Here is a 16,529-nt window from a genome sequence, read left to right as displayed (position 1 = left end):
TGGCCTCTCAGAGGTTAATTTTAGAAGCTGTGAAAACCGAGGAAGCTGAGCATCAGGAGGGAAGCCGGGATGGGGAGGGGCCGAGAGGCGGCACTGGTGGGGGAGCGTGGTGGAGGCTTTGTCTTGTGCCGTAGACTTTTTTTTTTTAGGTTCTCAAGATGATCACATTTAGATCACAGGGAGCGGTGCTGCTTGATCTGACTATGTGTGTGAGTGTTGCATTCTTACGGGTTAAGAATAAGAACATTTAGAGCCACTCTATTAACTTAAGAGAAAGTGGTTGATCAGCTCTGGTGCTGATGTCTCTGACACCTCATCCCAGGAAGGTGAGAGTCTCAGATGTATGTCTTCTCCCCTATAAAAGCCGAATATTTAACTGATCTAACAAAAAGGGCTGTGCCTTTTCTAGTGAGAGCCACAAATCTAAGTTAGAGGCCATTTTTAAAAGTTTAGTTTTTTAAAATCTCTAGCTGGAACCAAGGTATAATTTTAGTACTTTGAGTTGGGGGCACTGGTTATGAAGGGCTTGGGCTTTAACGGTTTTGATATACTTTGAGAGAAATACAGAGTAAATGGAAGGGGAGGACTGGAAGGGCTGAGGAGTGGACCTTTAGAATCCCAGAATCAAAAAAGTCAAAATGTGGACCTCAGAACACCATTCTCAGGCATTTTTAGAATGGCTGGGATTCGGGTTTTAGCCACGTTCCTGACCCTTGAGGATAGAGACAGAAAGGAGAAAAGATGAGGGAACAGTTAAGTGTCACAGCTGGTTTCTGGCAGCCAGTGAGCAAATATGAACACATCCACCATCCCAACACGGAGAGCACTGCCAACGATAAGGACTGAGAAATGCCGGGATTGGCAGAGGCAGCGCTCGGTTGCAGCTCGTTTGAAAACAAGCTTCAGGATTCACAAGAAGAGTCTGGTTTACATGCCAGAAGTCTTGCAAAGTTCAGGAAATAGCTCAGGGAAAGCTTTTTAATGCTGCAGGGTCGCTCTGTCCATGAAATTCTCTTTGAAGTGGATACAGTTCATTAATCAGGAAGATGTTTTAATGGGTGAATGCAGATTTGGGGATAACTACAAAAGGCATAAGAGGCTGAAAGAATTTCCCTGTGTCTTGACCCCGTTAGACCCTGTGCCTTTTAGATAGTAAGAGGGTGCTTGAGGGATGATATGGAGAGGTGGAAGGATGAACATCACAGTGATGATGATGCATTTGCGTAATTGGCCAGCCTCTGAGCTAAGCAGTTTATATAATGTGTCTTATTTAATCCTCAGAACAATCCTATGAGGCATGTTTATGAGTAGTTTACAGGTGAGGAAACTGAGGTACAGAGAGGTTAAGACACTTGCCCAAAGCCACAGAGCCAGTGATGGGGCAAGACTTTGGATGGAGGCTGTGTTGCCCCAAGTGTCCTCTTAACTGCTGCAGGATACTTCTTCCCTAGAGGCTTACGTGAAACCAAGAATGTCAGAAGAACTTGGTCTCTAGCAGGTGCGCAGGGAGGGCTGGCTTCCTGTGTCTCCGGCAGGTGGTCAGAGGGAGGGCTGGCTTCCTGTGTCTCCAGCAGGTTCTTGGAGGAGGGCTGGCTTCCTGTGTCTCCACCAAGAGGGGAGGTGGCTGGCTTCCTGTGCCTCCAGCAGGTGCTCAGGGGGAGGGCTGGCTTCCTCAGGCCTCCAGCAGTGGGGAGGGCTACTGTGTCTCCAGCAGGTGCGTGGGGAGGGCTGGCTTCCTGTGTCTCCAGCAGGTGCGCGGGGAGGGCCGGCTTCCTGTCTCTTCCTTCCTGTTGGGTGTGCCCTGGTGCTTGAAGGTTCTAGGCACTGGGGCAGCGACTCTGGGCATGGGGCACTGTCTTTGGGGTTGCTTTTCTCCTTTGACTGGCAGTCACTGCTCCTCTGGCGACTCGGTGACCAGGAAGATGACCAAGTCCTTCCATTGTGGTCTGGTTTTCGTCTCTTTTCATTCTCATGGGCTTTCGGCTCACTTGAAATGGAGAAAACATGGGCTGCCTCAGGATCGCTCTCTGGCTGTTGTATGGATTGTTGTAGTGATAAATAACATAATTTTCTCAATAATAATACCTGTACTCTTAGCTAAATCTCCAAATATTCTGCGAGATAAATACCATTTTTAGCCCCATCTTGCGTAAGTAGCTTACTTGGTAGACATGGACAGTAAATGACAGAGATAGGACGTAGACCCAGGTCATTCAACATCAGAGTCTGGCTCTTGGCTACTATGCTTAAGACCACATCCCTCCTCACAATTCTTTAATGGTTTTCCCACTATCTGTGAGATAAAGTTAAAACACATCTCATCCTGCCAGGATTATATGCTTTAGCAAAATTACTTTTTATTTCTTGTGCACATTGTGATTTCTATTATTTCTAGGGCTTATGTGTGCCGTTCTTTTGCCTTTGATCTCAACTTAGATGACATTTCCTACAGGAAGTCTTCCCAGATACGCCTTACTTTGGGTTAGGTGTCTTCATCCTTCATACCTTTAGTGTCCCTGCCCCAGCATTTACCTTAGTATATTTTCATTGCTTCTAATTGTCTGTCTGTCCCACTTAACTGTGGTGACCCTATGTCCCCTTCACCTAATACACAGGTAATTGGTAAAAAAAAAAAAATTGGTTTGATCCATTAATTGGTATGATCTGTTTATGGGACTGTAATAATTTTTACTGGCAAGAATTATAACTGTGGTACAGATTTTAAATACTTAAGGTCTGTGGTCTGTTTTGTCAGGTTCGCTTGGTGCTCTAGTTGAAATCCCTAGTGACTGATATGTTAAGTAATACTATCAGAATTAGACCAAATCTGTGGTTGACCATTTCAAGGAGAGTACCATGTAACAAAATAATTGAAAAACCCTTTCCCACAATCCCCAAAACAAACAGAAAGCCTGTCTTTTCAGGCAACGTGCATATTGACTAAAACACCTGACTACAAACCTGAGAGTTCTACTGGGTTTTGCGTGTCTTCTTGGGAATTACTGGTATTTCACCCCCCCGCCCCACCCCCCAATATGTTCTTCTAGGAGTTTTATGATCTTAGTTCTTACATTAGGTCTATCATCCATTTCTAATTAACTTTCATATATGATATGAGGTTAGGATCGAGGTTCACTTTTTCCCATATGGACCTTCGGTTGTTCTAACTCTCCTTCCCCAATCGTGTTGTCTTGGTGTTTGTGTCAAAAATCAGGTGATGTGTATATGTGGATCTGTTTCTGGATTCTGTTTTGGCCCGTTGGTCTCTGTGCCTGTGTTTACATCAGTGCTCCGCTGTCTTGAAAGCAGCTCATGTAACTCAGGTAATATAAATTTTAGACACTCTTCCTTATCGAGAACTCATCAGTTAATCAAAGTATGATAATTAGCTACCGTATCAAATTATAGGTTTTATGATTTTAGATATTTGGTGATTCTGCCTCAGATGATCTGTTATCAGAAATCAGGCTACTGTAAGGGACCGGTTGAAGTTCTCAATGTAGTTAAGCTTCCTCCTCTCACATTAAATATGAAAAGGGATTGGGGAGGTTCTGGAACACCAGACTGCACTAGTAGTTCTGACTTCAGGCACTAGTTTCAATTTTTCCTCCCATCCCACCTTCTGTAAAACCTAGTAATAACAGCCTTATGCAAACCTGGAAGACGGCAAAAACACTAGCAAGCACTCCAGAGTGCCCAAGGAATCGGCTTGTAAAGTCACCCCATAATCAAGAGTGGACATTCATCCTGCATGAAAGACCTTTGATTAAATGTTTGGAATATTTATAATACTCTCTTAGAGAGCTAAAATTTACATGAGTAAAAGCATGTTTGTGTTTTGTAGGAAGTATTTGTTCTACACAAATAACATCGGCTTTAAAAACTTAATAGCCATTTTTGAACAAATAGTTCTCTCGGCATTTGTTCGTGTGGTCTTTCTTTGAGAAAGCGGTCTACTCACCTTGCCTCCTCCGTATGAGGCTGTGCCAGGGGCCACAAGATGCTGGTGGGCAGATGGGGGTCTGAGCGAACACTGTTCAGAGCGAGGAAAAAGAGATTGGGGGGCTTGCACAAACTCACGCAAGAAGAACTAAAATCACAAGTGCACCAGTCCCGTGTTCTCACTTCATGGAGCACGCCCGGCCCCACAGACACCTTGGAGGTGCCTTAGTAGGTACGGGAAGAATATTTGCTTGAACTAGATGAAATTGCTGTTCGGGCAATCAAAAAAGATCAAATATCAGGGGTTTCCTGTGGTTGCCCTGTTTCGTAAATCTCAGACAAAATCGGGTTGCCCTGAAACCACCGTGAGTTTGTGGAAATGGGACAGGAGCTGGTGGTCGGTCACTTGCAGACAGGTTGGCCTAGGGTTGGTTAGGTCGGTTGGAGAAGGCGGAATGATGAGAGAACCGGGAGCAGTGCTTGGCGGGGAAGCTTCAGGAAGGAGGCGGGGAGGACCCTGCAGAGAGGGCTCTGGGCGATTCCGGGGCAGAAGTCGGAGCTTTGCCATCAACCCCTCCCTCCCAGCCATGCCCCCCGGGAGCCTGTCCCCAGGCAGCGGAGATCTGGTGAGAGAATGAGCTGGTTTGTGAGCGCCGAGGAACCAAGGAGCTTGTAAAATTGGCTCCGCTGTTACTTCTGGTTATCTTCTTCCCTTGTGTGATTGAGGACAACTAGAAAGATGTTCTCAGCTTCCCACCATGACTGGAGAAGCACGAGGAAGTGATTTGTTTGGTCACCTGCTGTTCAGTTGTGGCAGAGGTCTCGAGATCTTGTTAGGGTCTGACTGGAGATAAAAGCTTATATTTAATAAATGCGAGAAAACGATGTTTGAGGCCCTGTCCTCTCTTCTCCTCTCCTCTCCTTTCTCTGCATCCAGAATTTCTGACTCAGTACGGAAGTCTTCCCGGCTGAACTCAAGCTTGTTGTCTTTTTCCTTTTGCTTTTCAGTTCCTCCAGGAGTGATACAGAACGGGGCGCGGGTCCTGAGCCGAGGGCTGTTCCCCGGAGTCCGGCCACTGCCGATCACTCCCATTGGGATGACGGCCACCACGAGGTAAGGGACATGCGCTCTGGGCCAGGCCCGCCTGGGGGATGGGAAGGGCATGCGTTTCCCGCGGGGCCGCTTGACGGGGATGGAGAGTGGTGAAGACAATCAACCTGGTTTGGGCATTTTAAAAAGTTAAGGTAACTACCAGGGATCCCAGAGCAAATGCCGGCTTCTCCTTCTCGGGCCGTCAAATTATCCTGGTCTCCTTGCAGGTGAGGTGATGAAGACTAATCAAATTAAGATTTTTTTTCTATTATTCAGAAGAGGACGTGGGGTAAGGCGGGTAGAAGGAATTGGTGGGCAAGTTGTTTGTTAGATTCTGGGCTAACAGGTGTGAATCTAGACCCAGCCCTGTGACTTTGGGTAGCCGTCTGTCTGACCACTCTGGGTCTCAGTTCCCTCGTCCATGGAACTCCTCTGCCTCTTGGGAGGAGTTGCAGTGAAAGCAAATGCAAAGTCGTGTGTGAAAAGCGCTCTGGTATGTGGTATGGGACTAGCAGGTGGCTCCCTGGCCTTGCTGCCGAGCATCAGGTCGGTGCCAAGCACGCGAACTCTTCCTGGCGCAGGGTCTTTCACCCGTCCTCGGTCACCATGGCCGGGCCAGGCGAGGGTCCCCACTAGCCCAGAAGCCTCCCATGGGCCAGCATGGGTGCCTCCGCCTCTTTGCTCTGCTGCCCCTCCGCCCACTCCCACCCGCCGTCTGCAGAAGCACCTTCCGTGCCTCCCACCGTGCCCCCCTGACACACACACCCCCACCCTCTCCTCTCCTGGAGCCGAATTCGTTCCCCAGACTAATCCACTGTTTGCCCATCTTGCGCAGTTTCCCCCATTTACATTTCCCTCAGCCCCCACACGCAAGGCGCAGCGCGTCCTTCAGAGCCCATCACAAAAACGACTCCTTCACAGAGCTTTTCTGAACGCGGCCTCTGAGCCAGCATCGGATGGATATCTCTTTTCTTTGAACCCATAAACCCTGTGCTTTGCTTGTGTCCCTTTGATGAGTGACCCTATATGGTAACATCTCTGTGTGTCCCCCTCTTTCCTCGGCGGTTTGCTTGCTGAGGACAAGGGCCGGGTCTTATTTGGCCGATGCCCCATCACCTTGCACAGTGCTGGGCACGGACCTGTGGTGCTGAGCTGCATCTCCTGACAGCATCATCGCCTTTTTTTTTTTCTACACTTAGGGATCAAGTTTTTTTTTTTTTTTTTCTACACTTAGGGATCAAGTTCCCACCTGAAGGCCATTTGGCTTTTAAGTATTTTGTGTCCCCAAGGAAACCGGCCCACAAAGTCCATTTAGCCTGAGGGAGATGCAGGGTCCACTCGCTCGTGTGTTTTCACTCTTCCAGCAAAGCAGGAGAGAAGTCTCGTGATCTCTGGGCAGATGCTGGTGTCTGGAACCTGATAAGGAGGGAAGTTTGTAGGAATGAGAACAATAATAGAATTATAAAAACTACTTATCATTTCTGCTTACCCGACGTGGTGATACTTTCCACAAATCTGTGAGAAGGGTCTTTTTCTTGTGCTTCCCCAGTACCTTTCCTGTTGTCCTTAGGTCAGTGATTCTTGAGTTCTTAAATGGTAAGCCTCTTCCATGAAGCCAAAATATTAATGCCTTTGCCTCACATTATGAGAGACATATTCTGGTTTCCATTCTTTCTTTAAAAATCTTTTCTGCCTCACCTCTCAGTTTACCTTTTTGGTTGAGAAGACTTCAGCCCCACAGACTATTTTCACACGGAGCAACAGTCCATTTTCATTTGTGGACTCTAAGTATAGACTTCCCAGTTTGTCACCTTGAGCATTCTTTCGGTCCTATCCAGCTCTGTGGGTCCGGCCATTCCTTGTGGAAAGACACAGACGAGCCAGGCGGGGGAGGGGAATCCTGAGATTGGGGTGGCCCTCAGTGGGCGCTGCCTCCTGATTTTAATTGCTACCCTCATGGTATGTATTAGCTCAGATTTTGTTGATTAGTGTCCTCTACAGATGTTATTTAAAATGTTGGGTTGGGGGGGTGTTTGGTTGGTTTTTTGTTTTGTTTTGTTTCTTGCTGGGTATGTTCTGGTTAGAAGATAACAAAGCTCTACAATGAAACCATGAAGTCTTGTTTCCGGTTCACGTGTTGCCACTCGTCCAGTCCAGCGCAGCCCCTTCCACAGGGAAAGACCACAAAACAGTTTCGGGGCCAGTCAGACAACAGAAAACACAGTAGGCATTCGAACACAGAGACGTGAACCAGCTAGAAGGTGATTAACCAGGTTACTGGAAGGGTAAAACGAGCACTCAGGGTACCATGAAGGGAGCAATTGCAGGAAGCAGATACCTCCCCCGGGGCTGAGGGAATAAAGGGAAGAGGCTGGAAGGGTTGCCTCTCTGAGTGGGAACTCAGACTTCTGAGGAGGCACCGCTCAGCCGGGCTGGAGTATCCAAGCTCAGGAGGGACGTGTGGAAGGACCAGAGGGACCTCTGAGGAGAAGGTTCCCGAAGGTGCAGGTGCTTCTCAGGAAACGTGAAGAAGCTGGTTCCCCAGGCACTGGAAGAACCACAGAGCAGATTCAGCAGCTACTACACTGCCCAAAGTGCAGAGGCGATGCTGGGGTGTGGCAGGGACAGGGACACAGGAGGCCCTGCCCAGTCTCTCTTTGGCACCCCCTGTTGACCAAGCCTAACGTGGAGCCAGGTGGTACAGCAGAAAAGGGGCTGAGTGACAGCAGCCCCTTTTCATAATGGCACAACTTGCTCAAAGTCTGCCCTCTGCAAAAGCACGCCTAGTCTAAAGTGACCTTCTAGAGCATCGTAGGAGTTTTGAGCGGAATCATTTCAGTAACATATACAACCACACGCGGAATCATTTCAGTAACATATACAACCACAGTTTGCAGAAACTAGACAAGTTACCACTGACCTGGAGATAAATAACCAGGAAAGAAAACCAGCATGCACTCCCAGGACACTGTCCAAACTCTGCACCTCCCACCTCGGTTTTAAGAGAAATTAGGGAGAGATGTGTGGAAAGCTATGTTAGGTCAAGGACCCTTGCTTTTAATACCGTTGCCCTCTTTATACCCTAAATGCCTGGAAAATAGCAGGCACTGTGATGCTTTTAGAAAGAATGAACATAAACATTAGCTACACAGGTATTTGCTGAATCTGTGCCTGCGTAAAACTCATTAAGAACTGTGGTTTTTTTGCGGGGGAGGTGGGAATCTTGTTTTGCTTTTCACATTCATTTTAAAGTTTTGAAAAGTTTGGCCATGTGTCACTTGAACCAAATTCAGCTGAGGTTAAAAGGAAAACAGTCGAGAATAAAACAACAGCAAATGTCATCTGCCAGACCACGTGGCAGTGACCGCTGGTGCCTGGGAGTGTTCAAACGTTTATGTGGGTTGCTGCCCCCGTCAGTTCAGCTGGGGCAGAGGGACGGCCAAAGAGTCATTAGCACCCACTAAAGACCAATTTCCTACTCTGCTTTGTGTGACAGGTTTTCTGTGTGAGTCTAAGCGACTTCTCCTTAAGTGAAAATATTTGTCTTTCAGGGTTTTTTTTCCCCTCCACTGGGTGGCAAAGGCCATGTTTGTTTGTCTTAACTCTGAAACCATTATTGACATAGATGAAGTGTTACTTTTATTAGCTGATCATTACACAGCTTGTATTTGCTGGGTTCCTTTGCATATAATTATGATGTGAAATCTCCTTGTAAGAGTATCTGTCAATAGTGTAATTGACTTTACAGTGTTGACTTTTTACTCAATAACCTCAGAGATTGGCCCATCCTTACATGTTGGAAACCTGCTTATTTTTAAATCTGCCTGAGCATAGAGTTCTCAAGACACATTCTCCTCAAAATAACTGCTCGCACATCTTAAAGTTTTATGCCTGTGTCTTCTGGTGCTTTCCCAGCGAAATTCCTTGCAGAGAATATATTGAAGAAGAACTAGAAGAACTGTTTCTGGCTGTCTCGGAAAGTGGGAGCCCCAGGTTTCTTACATTTATAGTATTATGGGCTGCCTCCCAGGGGGTGGTCATAGCAGGTCTGGATCTGGGCCACCTTGCTTTCAACTCTTAGGGTTCTTTTTGACCCCAAGTGATCACTCAGGTGACAGAGAAGAATTAAACGTCCAGGGCTTGCCAAAGGCTTGGGAGAGAACTGATGGGAGTGGGGTTCTTCATGAGAAAACAGAGCCCAGAAATCACACACATGAACTTGGGAAGCGAATGTCCCAGGTCTTTATCCTATTGGCTGTGTGACCTTGGCCAGGTGTACCTGGGCTTCTCGTGAGAAAACCAGCACCTGCCTTATGGGCTTTTAAGGTTAACACAGTGGCAACCCTGGCATTATTCAGGCGTTTGATAAGTAATGTGGAAGAACAAACAGCCTGATTCAGAAATGAGCAAAGAATTTGAATAGACATTTCTCCAAAGAAGATATACAGATGACCAATAAGCATGTGAAAGGATACTCAGCATTATTGATTATTAGAGAAATGCAAATCAAAATTACAATGAGATACCACCTCACACCAATTAGGATGGCTACTATCAAAAAACCAGAAAATAAGTGTTGACGAGGATGTGGAAAATTGGAACCGTTGTGCATTATTGGTGGGAATGTAAAATAGTACACCCGCTGTGGAAAATAGTGTGGAAGTTCCTCAAATTTCAAATAGAATTACAGCATAATGTAGCAATTTCACGTCTGGGTACATACCCAGAAGAATTGAAAGCAGGGTCTTAAAGATCGTATATTCGTGTTCATAGCAGCATTATTCACAATAGCTAAAATGTCTAATTGACCCAAGTGTCCATCAGCAGATGAATGAATAAGCAGAATGTGGTATAAGCCCAATGGAATATCATTCAACCTGAAAAAGGAAGGAAATTCTGGCATGTGCTACAATATGGATGAACCTTGGCTATGTTTATATTGAATGAAATAAGCCAGTTACAAAAAGGCATATATACTACATGATTCCACTTATATGAGACCCTTAGAGTAGTCAGAATCAAGGAGACGAAAGTAGCATGGGGGTTGCCAGGGGCTCGAGGGAGAGGGAAATGTGGAGTTGTTGTTTTAAGGGGCACAGAGTTGCAGTTTTACAAGATGAAGAATTCTGGAGATGGATGGTGGTGACGGTAGCGTAACATTGCGAATGTATTTAAGTTAGGGGGGAAAGTAAAATTAATAATGCGGAGAGCCTTCGTGGATTCATCCAGCCTGCCTTCCAAGACCTTACCTGGTTTCCTGTCTGAGAAGGCTTAGATTGAGCTTCATTGTGCCACCTTCAGGACAGTGCACACGGGTGGCAAAGCCATTAGTTGAGGAGTTATGGCAGTCGTCAGGGCTGCATGTCTAAACCACAGCACGTTATAAAATTATAAGGAAGTTTCACATAATTCACCATCTAAGTCTGCTTAATTTTATTGGGATCTCTTAGGCCCTCAAATGAAAACTTCAGTTCCCAGGGAACAGGGAGCAAGTCAGGAATTAATGGTCCTATTGTAATACAGAACATTAATACGTAAGGTCCTGTCGAAGCAGAATTATCAGAAACCCATCTATCAGCCTAAGACCTCCTGGCCACCTGCCTTTGCCTTTCCCCTTGAGAAGATGTTTGTAACACAAGGTTAGAAAGCTGTCAGCCTTCGCTGTTAGGATAGGTGGTGGTCTGATTGTACAACGTGAGGGAACATTTACCACTGATCTTTTTTGTATTGTACTTTGTTTTGTTTTTAAAGACCAAGCACCTGTCAGCTTTTGTCTCCTGAAATCATGGTCTTTAAAGGCAACTCTGAAACTCAGTGTTCAGATTATGCTTTGTGTTGGGAGGGAGAGGAGGAAATACTAAAGGGAATGGGAATAAAGAGTACCAGGAGCACAGAGCAGGCACTTGAGTTCCCACTCGGCCCCCTGTCTTGGGTTTTTGGCTTTGCTTTTGGCTCTTCTGGTCCAGAAATCTAAACATTGACCAGCAAACTTGCTGTGTGAGATTTGATCAACTTTCTGGAGTTTCTTCTCATGTGTCAAATCAGTAGCATTGGTTAATGCCTTCGAAAGTGCTGGCGGCTTTTCCTATTGTGTCTGAGAATCCTCTGAACTCCTGGTGATGCTGGACTGTGCCAGATGCAAAGCCATTGAAGGAGGAGAGCTTTAGGATCATGCCTTTTTGTGTTCGGTGAGAGTCACATTCACCTCAGTGGTTTAGGGGAACAATATGCAGCTCATGGGAGAAAATTGTGCCCCCACCTCCAACCTGGGGATGACTGAGTTAGGACTTCTGAGATTGTTGAATCCATGTGCTTCTCAGGAAGGGCTGAACCGCTAGAGCAGGCATCGTAGGCCCCTGGACCTGCTGTCGTTATATTCTGCACGTAATTAAAAGATACTCATGAATCTACCACCCAACTGCAAAATGAAAACATCAGTGATAACCTTTGTCTCCCCTGAAAGGTAATAACAATCCCAAATTTTGTATATACTGCTTCCGTGCTTTTAAAAGTATTTTTGATATCCATAAGTAATATACTATTTAGTTTTACCTGATTTTGAGTGTTGTGTAACTGGAACAATACATTTCTTTTCTAACTTGCTTTTACTCATTATTAAGTTTGTTTTGCTACATATAGTTATAATTGAGTCATTTTCACGGCTGCGTAGCATTCCCTTCCGTGACAAAATATATTTGAATCAATTCTAGTTCTTTGCTATTACAAACAATGCTGCTATAGAAATTCTTGTACGTGTCTCTAGTTTTCATTTAAGATGCACATCTAGGTGTGGAATTGTTTGTTGCTTGGTAGAATATTTACATACTCAACTTTGCAAGGTGATACCGAATTGTTTTCTAAAGTGTTTGTACACTCCTACCGGCAGAGTATGATGGTTCCCATCCTGTACATCTTCACAGACATTTGGAACCATCATACTTTGTAATTTCAGCCAATCTAATGAATATGTAATGATATCTCGTGCTTTAATTTCCATTTCCCTTGTTTTCATATATTTAATCGTCTGTTTGAATATGTTCTTCAGTGGATTACCCGTTCAGCACTTTGCTCAGTTTTCCATTGCTCAGTTTTGTCTTTGTAGGAGTTCTTTGTATGTTCTGAATATTAATCCTTTATTGGCTGTATGTGTTGCAAATAACTTTTTTAAGTTTATTGATCGTCATTTTACTCTCTGAAGTAAGCTCTTAATTTTCATGCTTATTAATCATTTTTAATGAAATCTGGTGTTTTAAAATCCCGACTCTAAGATCATATTGTCTTCTATAGTCTTTACTAAAAGATTTTTAAAGTTTTTCCTTTTACATTTAAGTCTGTAATCCATCTGGAGTTAATTATGTATATATTGATTTTTTTTTCCAGCAACCTTGATAAATAAACTGCCCTAGTAATTCTAATAATTTATCTTCTCTAAATAATGGTGGATTTTTTTTCTAATTCTTATATCTTTTATTTTCCCTGTCTTGTTCAGGATCTCTGAGTAAAAGTAATGATTGTAGACATTTATGTTGTTTCTTACTTTAAAGGGGGCTGTGTTATTGATTCACAATTGATAGAATGTTCGTTGTAGGGTAAGGAAATATCATAACAAAAAAAAATTCTTCTGTTCTTAATCCTGCTGTGATATTTTATCCTGAATGGTTTTTGAATTTCATTTAAAAAATGTTTACATCATTTAAAATAACTATAAACTTTTTCTTTCATTGTTTTACTGTGGTGAATAACTATGAATTTCTCATTTTTGAATAAAACAAGCATTCTGAGAATACTTGCTTGTGATACATTATATTTTTTTATATATTGCTAGAGTCAGTAACCTCATATTTTATACATGAAATTTGCATTTTTGTCCATGCCCCATTTTCTCTAGTGCTATCTTTATCTGGTTTTAGTGTCGAAATTATTCTCATAAAATTAGTTGAGATTCTTTGAAATAGATTGTGTAAGATCGAAGTTACTTTGCTTAATGTTTAATGAAACTTGCTTGCAAAACTGTCTGCGGCTGATGTTTTCTTTGTGGGTTGATTTTTAACTATCAATTTTTTAAAATAATTTTAAATTTCTTTTTAAATTCATTTTGGCAACTAGGAATTTTTCCATTTTACCTGAGTTTTTAATTACATTGGCATCAAAATGTTATCTGTCATCTTTTCAAAAGTTTTTTATAGAAATGTCTCTTTCTTATTCCTTATTTCACTGTATCATCTCTTTTTGTTTAATCTTTCCATAGTTTTTTCCCAAAGAATCAATTTTCGTGTTTTTTTTTAACCACCTCTATTTTGTATCTGTTCTCTATTTCATTGATTTTTGCCATTTTCTTTATAATTTCCTTCCTGTCTTTGGATTTATTTTTTTTTCTTTGGATTGGACATTTTAAATCTTCTTTTTCTATAAAAGTTTGAGATTATAATTTACTTAAAACTACTGCTTAGTTGTATCTTGTTAAGTTTTAATACCTTTTATTTTTATTATTATTATTAGCAACTGAAAGTACTTTCTGATTTCCATTTTGACTTCTTTGACCCATAGGTATTTTTAGAAGTGTGTTTTTAAATTTTCAAACCTATAGGGGAGAGGATTGTTACTTATTTTTGTTTTTAGTTACCTTTTCAACATTGATTACCAGCTACAACGCATTGTGATAGAGAACTGTTCTGTAAGATACTGCTCTGAAACTTGGGGAGACTCGCTATGTGGTATAGTGTATGTCAGTTTTTATAAATATTCTATGTGCTTCAAATAATGTGCTTTCTACATTATTAGCACATGTTCCAGATCAAACCTTTTACGTACTAATTCACGTGCATGTGTGAGTGTGAGTGTGAGAGTGTGTGTGTGTGTGTGTGTGTGTTTAAGAGAGAGGAAAGGAGAGAGAGAATGAAAGAGAGGTTTGTGGAAGGGGAGAGAGGGCTAATTGATAGAATATGGAGAATGATGTATTAAAATCTCTCATTACAATGTGGATGTGACAGTTTCTCCTTGTAACTTTCAATTTGTGGTATTTATATTTTGACACTATCTTATTAGAGGTATTCATATTTAGAACTATTTTATCTTCCTGGTGAATTGAACCATTATGAATGTTTAATGACTCTATCTGTAGTAATGATTTTTGCCTTAAAAACCGACGTTATCTGGTTTTAATATAGCTGCACCAGCATGGCATGACACAACGGTTTTCCATTCTTTTAATTTTAACTTTTCTTTGTCCTTATGTTTTAGGTTTGTCTCTTATAAACAGCCTATGGTTTTTGTTTTGTTTTTGTTTTTGTTTTTTTGGACATGTGTTAATGAGCTTTACCTTTTAACAAAGATTTTTAGCCCCCTTTTTTTTTTTTTGACATATTCGGATTTATTTCTACCATCTTATTTTGCATTTCTCTTTGTCCTACTTTTTCCAGGTTCTTTTTCCTTTCTAGGATTATTTTAAATTGATTGCGATTCTCCCATTCTGCATTCCTGTTTTGTTTCGTTGTGTTTTTTTCCTTTCTGATGGTTTGTAAGTTACATATTTTGTTTCTCTTCTTTCAGTGTTGATCCTGGAACTTTTAACATGAATATTTTATGATGTTTAAAGTTAATCAATATCTTTAACGTCCTGATCAATACAAAGCCCTTGGAATGCTTTAACTTGTATTCTCTGCCGCCCAGATTATACACTGCATTTGCCTAGTACCTTGGTTCTGTTTCCGTTTCTTTTTTTCTTTTTTAAGTCAACTTATTATGTTGTTGTTGTTGTCAAGTCAATACATGATGACATTTTCTTTGCTTATCATTTTTTCTCACCTCTTGGACCTTCTTTTTTGGATGATTCTTCTTTTTCCTACGATATAGTCCTAAGAAGTTCCTCTACTGAATATCAGCTTTTAGTTAAACACCCTGACTTTTTTTGTCTGAAAATATATTTATTTCGCCCTTATCTTTGGAAGATAGGATATACCTTCTAGGTTGACAGCTGTTTTTTTTCTCTCTCACTTTGAGAATATCGTTCTGCTTTTATCTACTCTATTCGCTTCATCTTAATTGGTGCTCCTCATTAGATATCATGGTTTCTTTCTGCGACTTTTCCATCCTCTCTGCCTTTTTATTTTTAATGTTCTCTAGTTTGACTGTGATGTGTCTAGACATGGATTTCTTTTTATTTATTCTCCGTGGGATTGGTTGGCTTTCTGAATCTGAAGATTGGTACCTTTCATCAGAACTAGAAAATCCTCAGCGATTTTTTATTTGGGTATCAGATCTTCTCCATTATTCCTCTTCACTCTGGAACTCCAGTTAGATTTATATTTTCTTACTGTATGTTATATTGCCCAATCTTTCTTCCATATTTTCATCCCTTTGTCTTTCTCTGCTGCATTTTATGTATCTCCAGATCCATCTTCTAATTCACTAATTATTTTTCACTGTTTTTTTCTGTCGACTCCATTAAGTTCTTTAATTTGAAAGACTGTGTTTTTCACCTCTAGAAAATTCTATTTGGTACTTTCCAAAATCTGTCTTTTTAGTTCTGAATATGTTCTTCCTACTAATGTTTCAGTTTGTTCTTTTATTCCCTTTCACATACTTTACATACTCTATCTAGTTATTTCAACATTTGCAAACTTTGCAGTTCAGAGTCGATAGTTTCTTTTTTCTGTTGTCTCTTTTTTATAGTGGCTTGTTTCTTTCGCTTTAATGAGTGTTCGATTATGAACCTATGTTCCTTAAAATCCCATCTGTGGGAATTCTTTGTGGCCTGGGTGTAAAGTTTGGTTCTTCCAGAAAGGGTTTGTATTTTCTTCTAGCAAGCACTATTGGGCACTTTAAACTAAATTTAGCGTACCGTCTTTGGTCCAGACCGAATTCCGGCCTCATACCCACAAGACTTCAGGCTTGCGGTTAAATATTCCCAGGAGACACTTTTCTTGTCTCCAGTTCCATCTGGAGCTGAGGCTGAGGCTGACTTTATCCACGTTGTGTGCCAGTGAGAGCAGTTAACTTTTCCCTAGGACCCCATTGTCGGTGTCATCATTCAAGTGTCCTAGCTTTTTTTTTAATATGGTATTTTTACATGTATATGTTCCTAGCGGCCTGTTTGCCGGCATGTTTGGTGAGTGTATGTTATGAGCTTCTGCTCAGATATTTGTTGAACTTAATCCATGAGAATCCCAATGACCTAAATTCAGGTTGCTTTCATCAAGAGAGGATTTGCTTTTAAAACTTCTCCTGGGAGCCTGGGGACCACTTTAACTCCCTTCAAGGGGCCACAGTAACTGTAGAGCTGCCAAAATCCTGTCTTCCCGCCATTTCCTCCCCCTCACCATTGAAGTGTGGGCTCTTGTCCCAGTGCTGGGGTGAGCATTGGCTCCACAGAAACCCTGGACTTCTTGGTCGTTTGCTGCTCACATTTCAGAGTATGTCCCTTGACTTTTTAATTTTTCATTTGTGTGTGTGAAGTTCTTTTGGTACACTTGTGTCTCTGTGGGTCTCTAAGATT

At 42.2% G+C, this 16,529-nt stretch overlaps 1 protein-coding gene across 2 annotated transcripts in view; it reads left to right on the top strand.

The window, feature by feature from the left end:
- LOC120619595 (forkhead box protein N3-like) overlaps positions 1 to 16,529 on the top strand; it is a 78,639-nt gene that overhangs the window by 50,849 nt on the left and 11,261 nt on the right. For both annotated transcript variants that reach the window (XM_039883989.1, XM_039883990.1), the window contains one exon: positions 4,951 to 5,056. In XM_039883989.1, coding sequence (XP_039739923.1) covers positions 4,951 to 5,056 — 106 coding nt within the window. The remainder of the gene's footprint in view (positions 1 to 4,950; positions 5,057 to 16,529) is intronic.

This window comes from Pteropus medius, unplaced genomic scaffold, assembly GCF_902729225.1.
Source record: "Pteropus medius unplaced genomic scaffold, Ma_sr-lr_union100, whole genome shotgun sequence".
In the NCBI taxonomy this organism is placed as follows: Eukaryota; Metazoa; Chordata; class Mammalia; order Chiroptera; family Pteropodidae; genus Pteropus; species Pteropus medius.
This window is presented reverse-complemented; position numbering and strand designations above follow the sequence as displayed.